Source organism: Furipterus horrens, unplaced genomic scaffold (genome assembly GCF_987537825.1).
Source record: "Furipterus horrens unplaced genomic scaffold, mFurHor1.1.pri manual_scaffold_11, whole genome shotgun sequence".
NCBI lineage: Eukaryota > Metazoa > Chordata > Mammalia > Chiroptera > Furipteridae > Furipterus > Furipterus horrens.
In genome coordinates, this window is record NW_028327181.1 from 10,803,842 (window position 1) to 10,826,233 (window position 22,392).

General features: G+C 51.9%; 1 protein-coding gene across 1 annotated transcript; it reads right to left on the bottom strand.

Moving 5' to 3' along the window:
* Nucleotides 1-273: 273 nt before the first annotated feature.
* FAM222A (family with sequence similarity 222 member A) lies at nucleotides 274-19,228 on the bottom strand. The gene is made up of 2 exons (XM_090291461.1): nucleotides 19,106-19,228; nucleotides 274-2,753 (listed from the first exon to the last, which is right to left on the bottom strand). Exons 1-2 carry the CDS (start codon nucleotides 19,185-19,187, stop codon nucleotides 1,474-1,476), a joined length of 1,362 nt encoding a protein of 453 aa, XP_090147587.1. The 5' UTR covers nucleotides 19,188-19,228; the 3' UTR covers nucleotides 274-1,473.
* Between the last annotated feature and the right edge of the window lie 3,164 nt (nucleotides 19,229-22,392).

A 22,392-nucleotide genomic window follows, 5' to 3' on the forward strand; every position in this document is an offset into this window, starting at 1 on the left:
TTCTGTCTCATCTGCTCTATGGATGGCTCTCTGGCCTGACCAAATGGCGGACAGGTGGGCAAGGCAAATGAGTGTCCCCCTTGGAAGGGCTAGAAGAGGTAAATGGGACACTACCTGCAAAATGGCCCGGCGCTGTGTGCCAGGCGACTCCTGCCCTGTTTCTGGGGGGACGCCAAGCCCGGTCTGCGGGGGACACAACATGTTTTACTCCTCAGAGGAGGGAGAAGGCGCAGAACAAGAGCTACAAGACAATCCCACAGCGGACACACCATCTGTGTTTTCCTTTTTTTTTCTTTCTCTTAGTTTTTAAAACAATATAGTGCAGACTGCACTTCTCACAGTAGAATATAATGGTCGATTTTAGTATAAAAAAAAAACATTCTCAGAGATTTGTAAATGCACTTAGTGCTTCAACAGGCCTTGGAGAGAGATACAGTACCGCTTCCGGAGCGCCGAGGGGCCAGGACTGGGGGGTTCGGGCCTTGGGGACTTAGTGGGGGGGCCCCTGCCTGCCTCCCCTCGCCCCTTGTTGGGGTGGGGAAGGTCTCAGAGGACAGACAGCTGGCAGGAAAGGAGTTGCATTAAAACCGGTAGGTTACCCCCTCGCTGGTTTCGAGGGACGAACCCCCGAAGAAGGCAAGGTAGGGTTCCTCTGACGGGGTCTAAGTTGGCAGGCCCCTGGCTAACGCCTGTGGTAGCTTTGTGCGAACAGGGAAACGGCACCCCTTCCTCAAGATTCAGAAAGTGGCCGTAATAAATATACAAGCCTAGGGTGCAGGAGGTGCCCCCCGGACGAGGTGCCCTGTGCGGTGCGCAGCCTACACAATGGTGCCGGCAGCCCTGTAAGATGTACTGGAGGGAGGGGAGGTGGGAGCCCAGGGTTGGAAGAATGGGGGCTGGGGGGCGGCTTTTCTGTGTTGGGAAGAGATGTGGGGAGGGGAAGGAGAGGGAGAGTCCAGAGGAGGAAGAGCCGGGGGAGTCCCTGGAGCCTTTATTAAAGTGGTTGTCACCTGGATTGGCCAGTGGGGGACACTGTGGGACCAGTGACTCCCTCTGCTCCGTTTCCAGGCGACTGGGGAGCTTGTGGCGGGAGCTGTCTGGCCCCTGGGGGCTACTCTGACCCCGCCCTGATTCTAAACCATCACATTTCTTCCTGCAGCCCAAGGAGAACCAAAAGACCACTCCTGGTTTTAAGTGGTTTCTCTGTCCCTACCTCTGCCAGCGTGGACAGGGGACGGTGTGGACGTCAGCAGCTGCTCAGGGGCCTTCCCCGTGTCCTGGGGCAGCTGACGGGTGGGGAGGGGCCTTGGTGAGCAGGGTCACCCTGCCAAACCTGCCCAGGCAGGGCAGCCCCAGCCTGGCTTCCCTGTGGGCATCGGCGGGCCCCTGAGCGCCAACCACTGTTCTCCGGCCTGCCTATCCCCTCGGCACCCTGCCCCGCACCCCCAAGTCCCCGCGTCCACAAGGCGGGCCTTATCTGTAGACCGGAAGGCGGATGTGCGCGTGCTGGTGGTCCAGCAGCCGGGGCACGGCCACCGTCTCGTAGCCCTTGCCCAGCATCTGCTCCTTGATGCAGGGCGGCCGGATGTCGTTGATGAGATACTCCAGGGACTGCAGGCTGCTGCTCAGCACTGCAGTGTTGCACACGCTCTTGCTGGGCAGGCCCGAGAGGGCCTCCGCGGGGGGCGCCGTCAGCTCCCGGGCCACCCCTGGCCCCAGCTCAGTGACCGCCACCGCTGCCGGGTTGTAGCAGTCGCTGGTGGGGGTCACCAGCACGCTGTTCCAGGGGGCGGCAAAGTACTGACCCACAGTGAAGCTGGCGGGCAGCCCCACGCTGCAGTTGAGGGGGGGTGACCCACTGGCCCGCTCGTAGGCCCGCCCCCCACAAGCCTCCGGGGACTTGCTGGCTGCCGTGCCCCCGCTGTAGGCCCGCAGTGGCTGGGGCGGCGGTGGGGGCGGCTTCTGTGGCCACAGCAGGTAATCCAAGCTGCCGTCCACGTATCCTGCGGGCTTGGCGGCTCCAGCCAACGTCAAGGCCGCTGTGCTCCCCTGGCCCAGCTCGGCGCCTTTGTGGCAGTCGGGCAGGCCGGCAGCAGCCGAGTAGGCCATGCTGGGGAAGCTGGGCACGGGGCCGTGCTTGGCCGGGCTGGGGTGCGGCACGGCCACGCCCTGGCAGGCAGCGGGCGCCGCGCCGGGGGCCTGGCACTGCTGGTTGAGCTGGTAGAGGATGCTGTGGATGGAGGGCAGGTTGGAAGGCGGCAGGGCCAGGCTGCGGCCAGGCAAAGGGATGACGGAGGTGGCAGTGGCAGCAGCCGCGGGCAGGCCAGGGGGCGGGGCGGGCGCCTCGGGTGGCTTGGGGTAGGCCAGGGGCCCCAGCGTGCTGGGCGCTGGGTAGGGCGCGATGCCCACCTGCACGGCGGCTGGCGACAGCTTGGTCCGCTTGCCCTCAGCGCTCTTGAGCACGCTTTTGGCGGGCCCGGTGGGCGCGGCCACGCTGGAGGAGGAGACCGCGGCCTTGACGATGGCCAGCAGGCCCTGGTAGCCGGCGGCGTGCTGAGGGTAGGGGCTGTAGCGCTGGCCGCAGGTGTCATAGCCGTTGACGGTGCGGCTGAGGTGCTTGTGCTGGGGCACACGGATGGTGGTGGGGAAGATCTTGATGGACAGCGGGCTGTTGGCCACCTTCTCAGCGTAGGCATCCAGCTCGGCCGGGCTCGGGTAGCGGGAGGAATGCATGGAGCTGGCCACCGTCTCGCCTGCGGGGACAAGTGAGGAGAGGAAAGCACAGGTGAGCGGCGACCAGGTGACACGGGGAGGCCTGGAGCCACAACCCCCTGGAGCTGCTGGGCCGCCCTGCCCTCGCTCCTTTCTCCATTCATTCTCTCGCTCCTTGTCAGTTGTGAAGCTTGGGATCAAAGGGTAAATAAAGGATCAGCACACATGGTCAACTGGCTGAACTTTCGCAAACGGGCCACACTCATGTGACACCTGCGTCATGGGGTAGGACAGGACCAGCCTCCTGGTCCTTCAGAGGTGGCTTTTTGGAAGAAAGAGCACCCCGGTTAGGCGATGGTGAAAGGGGCGAGGAGGGAGGAGAGAAACCCATGCAAACAGAAGAACAGCATGGGCCAAGGTCCAGAGGCAAGGAAGCACATCTGGGTGGGAACTGTGTAACTCGGAGAGAGCGCAGAAGCCCAGAGCAGCGTCCAGAGAAGACCCAGAGAGGTGCTGGGCAGGGCGTGGTGGGGCCAGGACACAAGGGGGCACTCTTCACTGCAGGGCACGGTTCTCAACGGCTGTCCCTGTCCCCCAGTCCACGGCAGCCAGGGGAGGTTTCAGGCAGGAGAGGGCCCTGGCAGACATGCAAGTTAGACAGCTCATTCTGTGCCGCCCCAGGGTGCAGGGATGTGGTGTGACCTGGGCTGGGCAGCGGGGAGGGGACAGTGGGCAGCACCCAAAGGGGAATGGGGCAGCGTTCTCGTCCCTCTGGCCTAACCTGGGGCCACCCCCACCTAAGTGGCCTAAAATAAACTCAGTGTGGAGAATGGAAATGTCACTTTGGCCAACGGGGGAATCTTTCTCTGAGATTGGATTTAAACTACATTATACAAGCAATTTCATGGGCACTTAGCACCGCTCGGAGAGTCCCGCGAAAAAGGGACCCGCTCTTCATTTGCCAGTCATAAATCAGCAGTTGCTATAATGAGCACAAAAATGTCACTTTTATGCAATTTTACAGATGAACAAAACTGGTGAAATTAACTGTGGTAACCTACTATAGTCAGCAAAAGCAGCTGCCGGGGAAAAAATTATATCTGTATGTATTTTTGTTCCTCTTAAACTCTCTTCCCAAGCAAGTTTCTGCCATTGTGGTGTGAAAACTCATTTGTCCTCACCATTATACTTTCATTCGGAGTTTATCTTGAGTATCCAATGAGCCACCAACTGTGAAAATGATTAAATCTACAAAATCTATCTAATGGATGGAATAAATTAGGTGTTTAAAACCTTAAGAGGAAGGGGGGTGGGGGAAGCAGGGCCTGTTACTGGCGCCCACTCCTTGAAGGAAGGGGCCCACCTGGCCCCTGACTGCTCAGCAGGGCTCCTCGTGGGCGGGTTGGTCCCCTGGCCTTTGTCAGAGCCGGGGGGTTGGGGGGTCGGTGTAACACACCGGTGCCCTTCGGTGAGCGCTCAGGACGCGCTGGGCCCCGAGCCCACAGCGTTCCTTTGTGGCTCTTGTGTGGAGCCCCTGAGAGCTCCGAGAGGTGGGGTGGTCCCACATTACAGATGAGGAAGCAGACAAGTTACGGCGTGTGGCAGGTGGCCTCCAAGATCTTCCACAATCCCCCACCCCAAGGATGCTCACTTCTCTGTATTCATGTGCTTTGAGCCCCAGTGGGGCCGACCTGTACAACCTGAAAGACACGGTGCCAGTGAAGGAGTGTGACCTCCAAGGCGAGGTCCTAAAAGGCACTGCCGCTTCTTGCTCCCTCGTCCTCTCTTGGGTCATGTGCTCCGGGGAAGCAGCTGCCCGTGGTACACGGCGGCAGGAGCGGGGGTGTGGGGGGGCATGTGCGGATGAACTGAGGCCTCCTGCGGAAGCACGTGAGCCTTCTCGGGAACACGTCCTCCAGCCCTGGTCAAGCTTTCAGATGACAACTGTGGCCTCATGAGACGGGGAGCAGGACTGCCCGGCTAAGCCACTGCTGAATTCCCGATGCCCAGAAACCACGAGAGCAACTATGTGCTTATTGATGGTTTAAGCCACTAAGTTCTGGAGCAACTTGCTACGCAGCCCTCGATAATGACTTCCACAGGCCCCCGTGGTACAGCAGGGAAGGGACGCACAGAGCTCCCCCGGACCACACACCGGCAAGGAGCAGAGCTGGGACTTGGGCCCGGTCTGCTCCCCAAGCATCTTCCCTGTCTCCCACCTCTCCCTCCGCCCCCCAAAGCAGGCCCCGCAAAAGCCAGAAACCGCATGATGCTCCCCCTCTTCTTCCACAGAACGAGGAGGAGGAACTATAGACTCGGCCTTGAGACTCAAGAGAGGCAGGAGATGACCTATCAGAGCCAGCCTCGCCTGGACACGTGCCTGGCTGGGCCTGCTCAGGGCTCTTTGGTGTTTTGAGTGGGAGAGACTTTAGGCGGACCTGCCGGTCACCAGAATCCCACCTCCCACCTGGCCTAGCTGCGGTGCTGCTGTGGCCCCCGCTTCACACCTTGTTCCTGAAGCACCCTGGGTGCCTCAGATCCAGCCTTTTCACCAGAGGGTCGTGGCCATGACTTGGGGTCCCTGGCCACCTGGGCCAGCGTGGGTCCCTGACGCCAGCGCGGTCGAAGGCTCCACATCCCCCCCTGGAGGTGGGCCCAGCCACCAGTCTCAGTGCCATGGTGCAGCCTTGTTTTGGCAAATGTGATGACACAGAAAAAGGCGTCCCAGGCAGGAACCAGCTGTGCCAGCTGTTGGCAGTGGGCTTCTAAGCAGTGGTGAGGACGGGGGCAGTGCTCACAGTGTTACTGTGGGGCAGAGGGAGCGGCCCATGGCCCTGTTGGGGAGCCCTGGGGCTCCGCTTAGATGCTTCTCCCAGCTGCGCAGAGGGGTTCCATGCACCGATTCGGACTGCTGGGGGCCTGTCCTTCTCCCCCACCACTCGTTGGCTCCCGAGCTGCCCTGTTGACGGTCATGTCCCCACTGACATGTAGTAGGTGCTCAGGAGTGTCATGCTGAATGGGCGATGAGGCTATGGCCAGTATACAGCCGGGGAGCCCATGTTCACTGCCAGCTGGAACACCTGGGAGAATTAGTTCTGGGAGGAGCTAGGCTGGAGACACAGCCCCATGGAAAGCTGCCTTCCAGAAGCCTCCTTCCAGCCCTGCATCCACCAGATGTGTCCTGAGCCTCGGAGAGCAGCGGCGGTCAAAGCAAACGCAGTCCCTGCATTCATGGGGCCGACAGTCTAGAAGGGAGAGATGATACGCCGCGCCCCACCACCCCCAGCTCCCAGCTGCCTCTCTCCATAGGCCCTGTAACAAGCCCGTGGGTGTGAACTCTGAGCTGATCGGGCTGTGCTCATGGTGGCAGTCTCCTGGCTCAGTCCCTGTCCCCCCAGGTCCTGGATCATGTATGTCCCTGTGCCTCCTCTCAGGCCGAGGGCTGCCTCTGGGCCGGGCACTGTGCCTAGCGCTCAGGGCATCCTTGGGAGGCGGGCCTTGGGTTTCAGAAGAGGAATTTGCAGATGCCAATTTACATGTTTTTGCTGACCCCTGGAGGACAGATGGCTGGGAATGAGCCAGAAGGCCCCCGTGGGGCAGGGAGGGAGTGCCCTGCCCAGAGATGCTGACTTTGGCAACCGTGTGTAAGCGCCGTGCAGGGCAGACGCACACCTGGCGGACAGGATGGATTGTGAACGGTGCGGAGTCCAGTGAGTTCCCTGTTCTGAGGCCTCCGAGAGGCCACCGGGCAGCTGCCAGACAGAACTGGGGCTCCCAGGTGCAGAAGCAGGGGCACCCACCCTCTGAGCTGGGCCACCCCCACCCCATCTCTGCCTTCCGTGGCCCCCATCAAAGCCCTGTCAGGAAATTTAAAAGGCAGGCTGGCTGGCAGTGCTGGCTGAGCATCACTGCCATTAAGTTAATGTTACGAGCCTTTTACAGGTGCGTTAGGTAGACGCAGTTATTAACGAGTATATTAAAGCTAATTAAAAGCAGCCCTTTGAGTGAGATTTAATGTTGCTACAGGGATACACGGAAGCAGGCCTTGGAGGCACTCTGCCTCTTGGAGGCTGAGCAGGAAGGGGGTGGAAGGTGGGGAGTGTGTGTGTGTGTGTGTGTGTGTATGTGTGTGGCGGGGGGTGGGGTCGACTGTTGGGACCACAGAGGCAGGAAGCTCGGGCTCAGGCTACAGTCAGGTCTCTGCAGTGTGACGCCTGCATTACTACTTGTTGTAGGTGACCTTGGGCAGTCTCTCAAGGGGATGAAGGGTGGACACGTCACAGCTGCTGAAGTCCCTGTGATGGTCTGCACTGGAAGGCAGGTGGTACTTGCTCATCAAGGGGCAGGTGGCGGGGGCTGGGGCAGGGGTGCAACAGGAGCCCAGAATTCCTGGTCCCACACTCCAGTTCTCCGCAGGACCCCAGGCAGCTGCCGTGGATACACGCCATCCCTGTTACTGTGACCGAAGGCAGCTTCCTGCTGACCCACTGGACACACCCCTGGAGGGGTGGTTCCCTTGCGGACCTCAGATCTCTTTGGCTGTGGAAGCAGTTGACCACAGCTCTCCCCCGGGAGCCGTGGGAGAGTGAAAAGCACGCAGGCCCACGGTAGGTGTTCCGCAAGCGCCTGTTCTTTACCACCTGCTGCAGGTTTCACCTGTTGTCCCTCCCTCCAGGCTCAGGAAGCCACAGTGGGTGTTACCCGGGTTGAGGTGGGGGAAGGGGTGCCAGGGCTGCTCCAGGACAGAACAGGCCCCTGGGCACAGGGCCTGACCCCTGCCCACATCTGCATTCCCCTTGACAGCCACACTCTGCCCTTGGAGGTGGCAGCCTCTTGAATGTTCAATTAACATGACACTAATTAGCTGGTGGCACCAGCAGAGTCGCTAATGAGGCTGCTCAGGAGGTGGGGGTGGGGGTGGGGCAGGGTCTGGGCCAGGGCGGGCGCAGCTACCCCCTGGCCTCTGCTGGGAGGGCCTATGGTGAGGGGCTGGTTGGTTGCCAACCACCCTGATCTGCCCCCAGCCCCAGCCCACTGACCCAGGTCTTTGACATCAGACTTGGGTGTGAATCCCGGTGCCCCAGTTACCAGCTGGGGACCTCAGGGAGGTGGCCACAGCTTCCTGGCCTCGGTTTTCCCTAAGGGGTCAGAGTGAAGATTAAATGAGAGGGCGCGTGTGGGAAGGCTTGGTATACAGTGCGTGCATAGGAAAGGCTGGCTGCCTGCCTTCTAGCTCCTTCTGGGCCAGACGGTGCAGTGCTGGGTAGTGGTTGTCACTGGGCAAAGCACAGAGGATCCTCTCTCATTCTCTACCTCTGTGGGTGCCCACATGCGTGGAAGCCGAGTCGAGTGGTCCAAAATACTGGCTCTTCACGGAAAAAGTTTGCCAACTTCTGTTGTGGAGGAAGACGATTGCATTCAGATGCTGATCTTACATTTGCCATCTTGCCGAATCCTTAGCCTCCTGGGGTTTCGATGCAGATAGTCTTACTTCTCTCTAATCCTTGGAACTGTTATTTGCATTCCCTGTCTGCCTGCGCTGGCCAGGGCCTCTCTGCAGTGCACAGAGGCAGTGATGTGGATCTGTCGTCCTGATTTTATCAGTCCTCAGGCTGGCTAGTTGTGGATGGTGGTCGGCCACTCTGTGACAGATGAAGGGAGTTACCTGCCTTCCTAGTTGGCTAAGAGCTTATTTGTATTTGTTAAAGCGGGAAAGGGTGTTACAGCTCCCTGCCCCCCCCCCCCCCCCCCCCCGTGCCCTTCACAGCCAAGCCTCCGACCTCTCCAGGCTCAGCCCCCACAGCGGGAGGCCCCAGGCCTGCCTTCTGTCCCCTAGGCCGCGCTCAGCAACAGCTATGTAATTGGATCTGCTGCGCGGCCAGAGGTTTGTTTTTAATTTTATTGGACTTTTAAATGGCTTTGTTCCTTCCGTATTTTATTCGTGTCCTGGAAGCAGCTGCACCTGCAGGAATGCTGTGGGCAGTGGCTCCAACCTTCCGGGACAGGGGGGTTGTGTGAGGTGGGGTGGGGAGTGGGAGTTGGGGAGAAGAGCAGCCCCCAATCTTGGGTTAGCAAGCCCTTGGGAGCTTCTCAGGAGAGATGGGTTGGGACCTCTTGTCCCCTTGTGGGTGTGGGGAGTGGGGCTCCCACTGTCTGGAGGGGACAGGGCAGAGAAAGTGCTTGCGTCTACCAGGCCTTGGGGAGTCCCTCTTTCTGTTCTTTCTTATCCCCGTATCACAGCAGAGGACACAGGACCAGAGAGGGCCAGTGACTCACTTGCCCAGGAACATGCCCACAACCCACGCAGGCCACTGCTGGGATCTGACCCCAGACCATCCTGATCTCGAAGCCTGCACCCTGAGGGCTCATGGGGCCAGGAGGGCAGAGTGGGCCAGTAGGCCACTGCCCTTGCCTACAGAGGAGCAGCTGAGGTACAGAGGCTGCACTGCCTACACAAGGAGTGCCGGAGTAGGGGCGTGCAGGCCAGGGTCCTGCGGTGGCTGCCTCAGCTCTGCCCTCCTTGGATGACAGGTCCCTGAGTACCTCCCGGCGCCCCCGCAGTGCCTCTTGGAGCGCTCTGCACAGCCTGAACTTTTAGCAGTGAGTGACTCAAAGTTTATGTATCAACACCATGATGAGAAAGTCAAATATTTATTAGCGGGTCCTGCGCAGCTGAGAAAAACAGGGTTCTGTCCCAGGGGTGGGCAGGTCCCGTTTGGAACTCAGAGACTCTGGCCAGTTGGGAGGAGTCCAAGATCTTAGGCCTGAAGTGTGTGTGTGTGGGGGGGGGGGGTGGACTTTCCCTCCCCCCACATCATTTCTCCTTTTTTCCCAGTCACCTGGAACAGGCTCCAACTGCCAGCCACCCAAACTTCTCTGCCTGCCTGACCTCAGATCCTAGAGAGGTGAGCTCCAGCCATTTCTGGTTTGCTGGTCAAGTTCGGGCCACACGTGGTGGCCAGTCCTTGTGCAGCCCTGAGAGTCAGGCTGCTCTGCTCCCATTTCACAGGCAGAGGAGGGAAGGGGTGCTTCAGACTGGCCACACCATCCCCTCCCGAGGCTTTCGACATGATCACCACGGATGGGCAGAGCTGGGCGCCTTCTCAGGTCCATCTGATCTGAGCCTTGGCTTTACAGAAGGAGGGACACATGCTCTTATAGGAGGACCAACTTGCCCACGGTCATGCTGCACATGGGCCAGTTGAGACCCTTCTCCTGTGGTGGGAAACACAGCACAGCTCGAGGTCCGGGTGTGAAACTTGGGGCCAGATCTTCCTGTCTCAGTTCTGCCTGGGGAGCCACAGGGGCCAGGGGATGGGCCTAGGGCCTGACTGCCCCAGAGTCATGCCCAGGAGGGAAGGGCAGGAACCTCCCCTGCCAAGTGTCCAGGCCTTGGCTGGCGGCAGGGCGCCCAATTCAATTTGCTTATCTCCCTTCCTGCCTCTCTTTCCTGTGCTCTTCAATTACAGGCAGAGTCGGTGTCTTTTCCAATAAGTGCAAAGATGTCAGAGGGTCTGAGTGGGAGGAGAAGCAGGACATCCTTGGTGGCCCTTCACACCCCCTCGTTGTAGCCTTGGGCCAGGAGGGATCAGCCCAGGTCATCACGGCCCGTCCCTGCCTCCAGCTGGCAGCAGAGGGTGAGGCAGGGAACCCGGGCAGCTGGACAGTGGCACCCAGAGGTTAAAACGCACCGATCTTTTGAGCTAGGAAGTCCATTCCGGAATAATATATATATTTTTTGCACAGATGTACACAAATGTACAAAGATGTTCGTTACAACACTGTTCAGAATAGCTAGAGGCTAGAAACAGTCTAAATGCCCATCAGCAGGATGGTTAAAATGTTATTCCTTATCTGTGCAGTGGAAACAATGAACGCTCTTCCTGTCAGAGGGGAATCATCGCTAAGATATATTGGAAAAAGGCAAGGAGCTGAGAAGGGCAGAGGCGTGTGAGTGTTTCCGTACAAGGTATCCATTGCCCCGCCACATGCACATGTCTTTCAGGAGTGTATTTAAGAAACTGCTAACACTGGTTTCCTCTGGGAAAGTGTTCTTCTTACTGTAAATTCTATGCTTTCGGAAGTAGATGCCAGGGACAGTGAAGTACTTAATTTTACATAAAAGACAATGAGCTGGTCTCCCTGGAGGTCACAGCAAGGAGTGAACGGGGCGGGCTGTGCCTGAAAGACACCTGTTCCAGGTTATCAGCCATCACTCTGTTTTTGATGAGGCAGACAGATTTCTCTAAAACCCCCTTTTCCTGAAAGAACACCATCAGAACCCCCCTTCTCTTCCTGGAAACACCCTGGAAGCAGCATGGAAGAAAAACACCAATTCCATTTTTTGCAAAACTAGGGGATAGCTAATCCCCTGAACGAACACACAAAGAATAGATAGGCAGGCCACCCAAAGCAGTTGCGACCCAGTGGGGCAGGGGGGAAAGTGCCACCCCCCGGGTTTCAGAAAGAGCCAGTGAGCACACTTTCCGAACCTGAGGGACACGTCTCAAGCTACAAAATCTAAACCCTGACTTTGCAGCCGTGAAGCCCGGGGTGCACTGGCTGCTGACGGAGCTTCCCCACCTGGTTCGGAAGAGCAAAGGAGGTACAGCTCAGTAACAAATCACACACACGTGGCCCGTTTGTAGGAACCTGTTTGTTTCTGAGGCAGTTCTAGAAGGAAATAGCTGGGCTGGAGACAAATAATCAAAATTGAAGCAGCACAGGACCTAATGAAAGTATAAAAGAAAAGTGAGGAGAGGCAAAGCACACGTAACGGAATGGCTGACAAACCAACCAACACTTCCCATCAGAAAAACGTGGCCACACGAGAGGTGAAGATTATGGCTAAATATTTCATTGTGAGGGGGAAAGAAAAGGTAGTAAAATGGTTTCTATGTAGCAAAAACACAAAGCATAGAAGAGTAGAAGAAAAACCTTACTGTATAAGCAAAAGGGGAAAATGGAATGAATGCAAGGAAAAAAAGTGAGCAAAATGAAAAGCCAGTAAGTTAGAAAGGCTTCATCAGAAGAGGGTGCGTAGGGAAGATGGGCCAAGGACGGCCGATCTATGATTAACTGGGGTCCCCAAAAGCTAGAAAATGAAATAATACAAGCCTTGGATCTTGTATCTCGAAAGGGCATGGTGCTGTGTTCCAGGAAAAACAGACTTGAATGGTCAGTCCCAAGACACATGCTAGGAAAGTAACGACATGAAAGATATGGAAAGATCAAAATGAAATATAAAGGAGGAAAAAAATCGGGCTTCAGCTTCTCCATGGCAACATTCAACATGAGAACAGAACAAGATCTACAAAAATCCTCAAGAAAACAAAGTGGCCCAGGGATCGTTTTTTACTCACTCAAGGAGAAAGGCAACAGAGAAGACAGTGCTGAATGTGCAGAGCTCCAGCAGTGCTGTTCACGGGAGGCTTTAAGGGACAACTTTCCAACGAGGGAAACTAAGGCAAAAGAGCTGGTGGTGAGAGCTGGCCCCATTTACTGGGAGACTGAGATGGAAACACCTGTGGGGCTGAGGCGCTATAATCAGATGCTAACATTACAAGCCCTAGGAATAGAGTAATGTGTCCCTAATAACAGAAGCGAGGGAAGAAGGGGACGGGGGTATAAGTGCATAGACGTCTTCATTGTGAACAGCTGGGATCCAAGGACATCATTCCAAGCTGATGTCAGCTAAGAGAGGTTTAAAGGGATGAAGTGTGTCAGAACATGGTGGGATCCGCGGGAGGGAGTGCGGCTTCTACTGCACTTCTCCTGTGGCTGAGCAAGCTCCGTGCACAAAGGCTCCTCCCTCCAGCCCAGTTCCTTCGGGGCATCTGCAGCCTACACTTCCTGTTCGTTCATTGTCAAAACATGGTGGCTCTGGACCGCCTGCCTGGACTTTTGACATATGCAAATGATCCATATGCAAATTAACCTAGGTCCCAGCTTCCCCCATAAGAAATGAAAATGGACTTTGCTTGTTCCCAGAAGAAATGCTGATGGACCTAGCATGACATATTGACTGGGGAAAAGCAGGGAAATGTAAATGACCTGTTGAATGTGTTGATGGACATAAACTTACCCTAACCAAAATGTATGTTCAGAAAGATGTGGAGACAGGTCCTGCAAGTGCAGAACAGGAGACTCATATGAGCCCTTGAGATGAACTAGAAGTCTTCTGTTTTCATTCTTCCTTCTTTTCTTTTTTCCTTTTCCCTTTCACTTACTCTGATAGTCTCTTGAGTTGGACTGCGAGTTTACCTCCAATCTCCTTCCTTCCCTTCCCTCAATAAATCTAGGTATGGAAACCTACACAGTTCTCTGGGTGATTTCTCAGAACAAAGACAGCTTGACAAAGTGAAGTCAAGTGAATGTTGTAGAAAAAATAAAAAGGAAATATAGTTGACCCTTGAACAACGTGGGGTTAGGGGTGCTGACCACCCCCTAGTCAAAAATCCACATAAAACATTTGCCTCCCCCAAAACTTGACTACCAAAAGCCTGCTGTGCCCGGAAGCCTTATCAATAATATAAACAGTTGGTGAACATATATATATTATATACTGTATTCTTACAATAAAGCAAGCCAGAGAAAAGAAAATGTTACTAAGAAAATCATAAGGAAGAGTAAATAACATTCATGGTACTGAATGTATTTATTTTTAAAAATTCACATTTAAATGGACCCGCATAGTTCAAACCCATGTTGTTCAAATGTCTACTGTACACTAATTTCATCATTTTGTTCACCTTAGGGAAAGTAACAGATACTATCCCAAAGAAATATAAAATTAGGGTATTATTTAGAGCTACACCAACCTTTCTCATGATTAGTAGGTGCACTAAACAAAGCAGAGAACACAGATCACACAGGAAAAGACTTTTAAAAGCAATTACAGCAAAGCACAAAATGAACTAAGGTGAGACATCTGTCATATCAAAAATTTTTTGAATTTTTAGAAGGTATTCAGGTTGAATCGCAAAGCTTAATCCAACTCTATAGTATATGAGTCACATCTAAACAAAGTAATTCAGAAAGTCTGAAATAAAAGGATTGGCCAAGGTTTCAAGAAAAATGTGAATTAAAAGAGCAGAGGTTGCTATCTTAACAGATAAAATTGAACCTGCCCCCAAAGTATTAAGTACAGTAAAGAAAGATGCAAGTCACCATGAAGATCTATGTGTTAAGTAACACCGCATCACTACTATTCTTAAGGCCAAAGCTGTAGGTGCCTCAAGAAGAAATAGACTGGAACACATTAGCAATGGGCATCTACTTCATTTTTCTTTCCATGGCAAGTAAGTAAGGCTATAGGAGACCTAACTAACATAATTAATGGGGTACATATAATAGGTAAACACCAAACTCTGAATCCTGAAAACAGAGCCACATCTTCTTTTCAAGTCCCCATAAAAGGTCTCAAAACTCACGAAAAAACAGGCCCTGCCTGGGTAGCTCAGTTGGTCAGCGATTGTTCCGAAGCACCAAGTTTGCGTATTTGATCCCTGTCAGGCTACCCGTAAGAATCAACAAACGAATGACAAATAAAATGGAACGACAGACCTGTGTTTCTCTCTCCCTTCCTCTCTCTAAAATAAATAAATGGCTTTAAAAAACTTACAAAATATGACCATAGATTATTTCACAAAAAGAAAAACATGATAAAATCCAAAAGTAGAACTCATAGACAACCTTTTGATCATAATGCAATAAAACTAAGAAAAAACCAAAGCACAAAAGCACATACTATCTGGGTGGAGAGGTGGAATGCAAATGAACCTTAGGTCAAAGAATAAATCACAGGTGGAGTTATAAAATATCTAGCAAAAATGATAACAAAAATACTACATCTTAGAACCTATAGGATATAGATAAAGCAGTGTTAGGAGAACTCATAGTCTTAATTTTCCCTTTTTCTTGTTTATCGGTATAAAGATTTAAACCTCTAACTCAAGAAACTAAAAAAACAAGGAAAGTAGGAAGATTTTAATAAAGATAAAGGCATAAACTAATGAATTAGAAACCATAAAGGGGTAATTACTAATAATTCCTAAATATGGATCTTTGGGACAGGGGATGGATAATCTCATTAGCTAACTAACCTAATCAGGAAAAATTTAAAAAAAAAACCTACAAAATACACAAGAAATAGGGGTGAATTAATCATTTAAAAGAATTATAAATTACTTTGTTCAGCCTCATGCAAATAAATATGAAAACCTGGATGAAATGAGTACTTGTCTGGAGGAATATAATTTATCAAACTCATTCAAGAAGCAGAACAATTAAAACAGATATTATATAAGAAACAGAATACTATCAAAGAGCTACCCACCTACTTCAAATAAATACACTAGCCCAGACTGTTTAATGGAGGATCAACCCATCTTTAAAGAACAGATACAGCAGTCCCTCTCTATATCGTGGTTCACTTATCGTGGCCTCACTATATCATGGGATTTTAAAAAATATTATATTTAATTATTTATTGAGGATTTTTCGCTATATCGTGGGATTTTGCGGTACTGTATACGTATGTTGCTAAAGTTACGTAGGTTTAAGAGTGTAGAATAAATGCAAGGTTCCTACTTCACGGGGTGGGGGGTGGTCTGGAACGTAATACCCGTGATAAGTGAGGGAATACTGTAATCCATTTCTAGTTAAACTGTTACAAAACAGAGAGCAAGAAGGAAACTCTCCAATTTCTTCACGAAGTGAGCATAACACCAATAGCAAAGCCCAACAAAAACTGTTCCAAAAAAAGAAAATTAAAGACTACTCTTGATGAAATTGAGGCAAAACTCCTAAGTAAAAGAGCAAATCCAATCCCTCAAGAGTATATTCTAAAGAAATATTCACCAAAACCAAGTGGGATTCAATTAGGAATCCAAGGCTGGTGCAACATTAAGAAATCTATATTATTATTCACATTAATAGATTAAAGGAAAAGCCCATATGATCATCTTCACAGACACTGAAAAGTCATTTGGTAAACTTCAACTTCCATTCTTGATTTAAAAATTTGTTAATAAAGTAAGAATAGATGGACATGTATTTAACCTGATAAAACAGCTGCCCCTAATCCAGCATTTTGTTGATGGGGAAATCTTAGAAGCATCTCATTAAAAGTCAGGGACAAAGCAAGAATGTCTATTATCACCATTATTATTTTTCATTTTTCCAGGGATAGTAGCCAGCAATATAAAACAAGACAAATTAAGGTATAAAACTTCCAAAGTAGGAAGTAAAATTATCATTTGCAAATGATATTATAGTAAACTGGAAAACCTAAGAGATGAAGTTAAAAAACCTTTACAAACAAAAGATTTCAGTAAGGTGGCAGGAGTTAATAGCCTTTATATAAATAACCTCCATTTATAAAAGAAAAAACTTGCAAAAAAAGGTTACCTATTCAGAAGTAAACTCGAAAACTGTGTAAGATCTAAATGAAGCAAGTGTTAGAACATTCCCAAGGGACACACAAGAGTGCCAGAACCCACAGAAAGGTATCTATCATGTCCTCGGAGGGAAAGACATCACCATAAAAATGCCATTTCTTCCTATATTTATAAATTTAATGCAGTCCCAGTAAAAACACAAATAGGACTTTTGTTCTTACCTAGATAAATTGATTCCATAGTTCAGACAGAAAAAGGAAGAAAAAAGCCAAGGAGATTCTGCACGGGGGGATGGTGAATAAGAAGGAACAACACGCATCAGCAAATGTTAAAATGTGTTATCCAGGCACCACACATAGATGAATCTTGAAAGCATTACGCGAAGTGAAAGAAGCTAGTCACAAAATGCCCTATCCTGTATGATTCCCTCCTTATAAAAGCCCAGAAGAGGGGAATCTCTGGAGAGGAAACGGGGCAGGAGGATAAGGGAGTGACTGCTAATGGTTAAGAGGGGTTTCTTCTTGAAGTGATAAAATGCTCTAAAATGGACTGTGGTGACAGTCGCAACATTTGGTAAACACTAAAAACAGCATTGAGTTGTGCACTTCAAATGGGTGGATCATATGGCACATGACTACGTCTCAATAAAGCTGTTAAAATTTTAAAAATGTATTATAATGCTATAATAATTAAGAGTATTGCACTGATGCTTGATTAACCTTGGACCCACACCTCACACTTTACACCAGATAAATTACAAAACAATCAGATACTATATATTTAAAAAATTAAACTGAAACCCTGAGGGAGCTGCCTTTAAAAAAACAAAAAATCCTCACTTTGCACAGTACTCCAGAACCATAAAAATGATTGTGCAAGCTGATACTGTACTAAGTAACTTTAATATTTAATATAGAATGTAATTGTTCTGCAACCTCTAAAAATTTTTGTCAAAATATTAATAACCATTAATATTAATATTATCCATATAAATGTATAAGATGATGCAAACAGGAACACTAATTTTTATTTAGTACACTGTAATCTAAAACATTAAAGACTTTAAGAATTAAAAAATAATCTAAATAATCTCAGCATGAGGAAGACATGTTAAGTGTGACACAAAAATCCAAAGGCTATAAAAGGAAATGATGACAGATTTCACTTCACAAAGAAAATTCCTCCATGGTGGAATCAAAGACAAATGACAAATTGGGGAAAACATCTGCAATACATATGACATACAGAGGTCAAATTCCATCACATACAAAGAGCTCCTATAAAATCAACAAGAACAAAAACAGCCTACTTGGGAAAATGGACCAAAGAAACAATGATAAGTCAGTCAGGCCACACCTATCAAAGTTACAAATGCACATACCTTTGACCCAGTATTTCCACTTCTAGAAATTTATCCTGTAGTTTTACATCTTTTTAAAACATTTTTTTTAAGACTTTTTTTTTTAAAGAGATGGGGACAGAGAAAGAGAAGGAGAGAAGAAGCATCAATGTGCAAGAGAAACATCGATCAGTTGCCTGTTGTATGCCCCCAACAGGGGACCTTGCTAGCGTCCCAGGCATGTGTCCTGATAGAGAATTGAATTGGTGACCTTTCAGTTTGTGGGATGGTGCTCAACCCATTGAGCCACGCCAGTCTGAGCAGTTTTACACCTTTGTGACAGAGACACAATTGTTTATTGCTGCATTGGTTGTAATGGCAACAGGTTGGGTATAGTTCTACTTAGGTGACTGGTCAGACAAATTATGGATCTTCTTTGCTATGGAAAACTATGGCAAAAGAACGAGGAAGCTCTTTAGATGGTGACATGTAGGATGTATCAGTAAAAAAGTGAGGCACAGGACAGTGTGTAAAATGTGTGTGTACACACACATTTGCTGGTACATGCATAAAACATCTCTTGGAAGGACACACAAGAAGCTGGCAACGTTGGCTGCCTCTGGAAGGAGATGGGGCTGGGCAGTACGGGGAAAAGGAGGTTTCCGTCTGTATATCCTTTCCTTCCCTTTGAATGCTGGGCCATCTGAATATATTACTATGCCTAAAGACAAATACATATTTAAAAAAGAACAAAGCGACAATGTAAACACAATGACAAATGGCAACTGATACTGTATGGTAGGACAGAGGCGATAGGGAAGGGCGGGGACTGTGGTGAACTGAAAATGTGTCCCCTTTAAAGAGACAACAGTTCAGTTCTAACCAATAGTACTAGTACAGGAACACGGGCCTCTGTTACTAGATCTTCTGATTTCTTTTTTCAAGAGACACTAGAAATCTATATTTTTGTTCAAATCTCCCTGTTTTGAAATGTTTCCAAATACTTCAGAATTAAAAAACAACAACAACAACCGTAGGATGACTAAAAATGATCAGATTAGAGGATGTGAGAATTCTGTCCTAGGTGGTCATGGAGGACAGATGCTTAGAGGTCCAGCTCCCTAATTAGACACACTGAAAAAGCAAGGCCCAGAGAGGGAAAGGACATGCCTGAGGTCACACAGCAAATCAGGCCCAGAGCTGGGATCCCATTCAGAACCACTTACTTCCACATAATCCTACTCACTGCTAATGCAGGAAAATGATGGTGATCGAGACAGACGTGGCACATGGTGGGGTCACATGGTGCTGATAGTGAGCAGAGAAGGCTACTAGGAAGGAAGTCACACCCGCTGGGAACTGGCCAAAAGGGAGTGGGTGCCATTGTGGGGGAGGGACTCCAGGGAGACAGCACAACATGTGCAATGGCCTAGAGGAACACAGAGAGTTCAAGACGGGGTCGGAGTGGGTAGACATACTGGGGTGTGGATGGCATTCCCTGCCCAGGAACTGCCCAGCAAAGGCCTGAGATGGGAAAGCCTTGGTGTGTCCAAAAACAGAAAGCCCTGTGGACTCGGAGTGGGCAGAGAAGGGGAGAGGCGGAGGAGCATGGGGGGCACGGAGGGTGTCATGCCAGGGGAGGGTGCCCACTCACACTTGCGCAGCTCCAGGCTCTTGCTCGGGCAGGCCAGGTGTTGGCCCGGTGGGTTCTGGGTCCTCTGCAGACAGGCCAGCATGGCTAAACTGGGGGCCCGCGGTGCGGCACGCGCAGTGGCAGGGTCCCTGTGAGAAGGCAGATGAGGAACTGGTCACATGGGCGGCTCCATGCCTGCTTCCCACCTCCCTCAGCTGGGAGTCAGTGCCAGCAGCCTCCCACTGCCCCAAAGAACATCAGAGACTTTCAGAGCGGACACCCTTTCTCCCCACCAGACAGACCAGGAACTGCGGCCCAGGGCCATCGAGAGGCTCATCTGTGGCCTCATGGGGAGGAAGAGACTCAGGGTGTCCTGAGTGATGGGCTTCCACCACGAGGGGGCCAGAACTGCTCTGGGTGCGGCTCGCCCCCTCTGAGAGACTACCCTGACCCCGATTCCCACCCTGCTGCGTCCCCTCGGCAGGCTGTCCTTCCAGCTCCTTTACAACCACCTGTGAGAAGATCTGAACACCCACCCCCTCCCCCATAGTCTCGAGCTCATCAAGGACCAAGACCTCATCGGCCATCTCTGGAAACCGCAGGGAGGGGTGCCCAGGCACTGCCAGTGGTTACACGGGCATCCCAGTTTACTGACGTTGGTCTGCCCCTTGTCTGGGATGTCCTGGATGGTTCCAGCCCTGATCCATGCCGAGCCTGGCCATGATCCCGGACTGAACCCTGAGCCAAGGCCCCCAGGGCCACCATTGCTTCCTGACTGAGCTCCCTACCCTAAACAGAAAGGCAGGGCCGTCCAGGGCAGCCCTACCAGGACGGGCAGAGGTCTCCATAGGAGGAAGCTCAGATGTGGCTCCAGACAGAACCAACCGGCTTGCTCACTCAGAGTCAGATGCACAGCGTTCACTAAATCCCCTTTCCTGAGAACCCAGAGTCCCTGAGGAGCGGGTGACGCAGGCAGGGCCTGCCCTGGAGGCCATGGGGAGAGGGTGGGGCTTTCCCTCCCGAGTCCCTCCCTTCTTCTCTTCCCAGTAAGGAGAAGGCAGGCCCAGATGTGAGCTGAACCTGGACACCCCGATGTCCATCCCGCCCGGCAGCCTGTCCTCACCACCTCCTAACTCCATGCTACTCCTATGACCCGAGTCCCAAGCAGCCAAGCTAGGCCAACTCAATCCTCAACCTTGTTTTTAAAAAAGAAAGAGAAAAGAGTGAGTGTGTATGTGTGTGTGGAGGGGGGAGGTTGTTTAAAGGGAAGAAAAGGAAGTTATTTAATACTAAACAGGTGTCTGGAGCCCTAAATTCTGCTGCTTTCTTCTAATAATGAAGTATTCATGAGGAAAAGCCTTTTTTCATTACTTTCTTAAGATACTAATTTCACAACAAGCTCCTTGTTACTGCACAATTATTCCAGTCTTGTATTTCCCCGAGACGGTGGCAGCCCCGTCTGTCCCGGCCTCTCGGTAAATGAAAGACAATCACGCAGCCACGTTCATTGTGCTCGATTTTACTTTCAGCAAAGGTGCCCTGAAAGAAATGATTTACACTGAAAGGGACTTTTATTCAGTTTCAAAACCAATTTTCTCCTATTACTGTCTCAAAAGAGAGAAAGAGAGAGCAGGGGATGGGTGGGGGAGGGGAGGGGGCTCTCATCCTCCCCCTGCCCCAATCGCCAGCCTTAACGCAGCGACGCCATAAAAGCTGCTGCATCCACTTCCCGGCTTTGATTTCTGGTAATTTTAAAATATGCCATTACAATCAGGCAGAAATTATACAGTTTAAAAAGGGAATGAAGTGGGCTTATTGCAGAGATGAAAGCCCTTGACTGCGGGAACGAGGCGCGGCTCCTTGGGGACTCGGGATGTGAGCGGGCGGTGGGAGCGGGCCTCGGTGGGGCCCTTTAGGACTCACCTGCACAGGTGCACACGCCCTGCCCCGCTCGGACACCAGGGACATCCAGGCGTGCCGCCCGGGCTGCTGGGCATCCCCACGCAGCTACGCTCACTCACTGAACATGCTTCCCTGCAGAAGGGCACCCCATTGCAGAACCCTTGCCGGTACCGCACTACATGCCCTTCCACGCCCTCCAGCACCCACTCATGCACACACAGTCCACAGATACCCACCACTGTGCACACACCTAGAAGATAAGAGGCCTGAGGCTACCCACAAGCAGCCTGGCTTATCTCCCCAACTCCAGCCAGTGCAGTGTTCACTTCTTGCCACTCTGATGCAGGGTTTGGGGGACAGAGGGGAGACCTGGAGGAGGCCAGCTGGCTGCGGGACCCAAGCCTCTCCCTCCACAGATGGGGCCAGCAAGAAGCAGCACCCTGCCCGGGGCTACCCAGCAAGCAGTGGCTGGGTGAGCCTGCCCTCTCACCACTGGGCTACACTGTGGCCCACAGTCCAGGGCAGCCCTGGGCCAGGGAGGAGGGAGGCCTTGGCCTTGTGAGGTGAGGAAACCTCGGCTGGAAGCCTGGAACCTCCCCCAGCCAGTGCCCACGGCGTGACCCCAGGAATCTACTGCCTCCTCTTATAAAACTGGCTCCATGACCCACCCAGGGCATTTCCCTCCAGGGTCCTGCCCACGCCGGCCCCATCCCTGGAGCTCCTCTTCACCTCTGGCCTTTCACTGGATGCCAGGGGCGCAGAAGCCCAGCCCCCACCCACCTCAAGTCCTGAGGGGCCATGTATCCCAGCATGCTTTGCAGTTGAAAGGGGACAGGCTGGGGGCTACAGTCGTTAGCAGGGGAGGGGCAGGCTGCCTATTCGGGGGCCTCTCCAGACCCCCTCACCTGCCCCAGCTCAGCTCAGCTGGCCCAACGCAGCTGCCTGGATTCATCTCTGGCTTGTGGAGGCCCAGCAGGCAGTGCCCTGCAGCCTGAGAGGTGGTCTGCATTTGGAGAGGAGGGATTACTCTGCACCCCCCAGTTCCCCTAACTCACTGCCCATTCTCCCAGGAACTGTCTGCCCTGTAGCCGGGGCAGGTGGGGGTCCAGTGCGGAGGGGAGCGGGGGCCAGCCATGCACGGATGAGTGGACCACCACCTCCAGTTTCCATAGCATCCCCATCACCTACAAACAAGACTAAGATCGTCGTCCTGGTCTTAACACTGTCCTCTGGCCTCAGAATAGAGCCCGACTCTCATAGCTGTCCTCAGGCCCTGTGACCTGCTTCCCTCCCGACTCCCAGCTCCCTCCTAGCCCTCCCACTAGCCTGGCTGCCTCACACCTCCAAACCTTTGCCTGTGCTACCCCCCTGCCTATGGCACTGCCACCCTGACCCATTTTAACTTA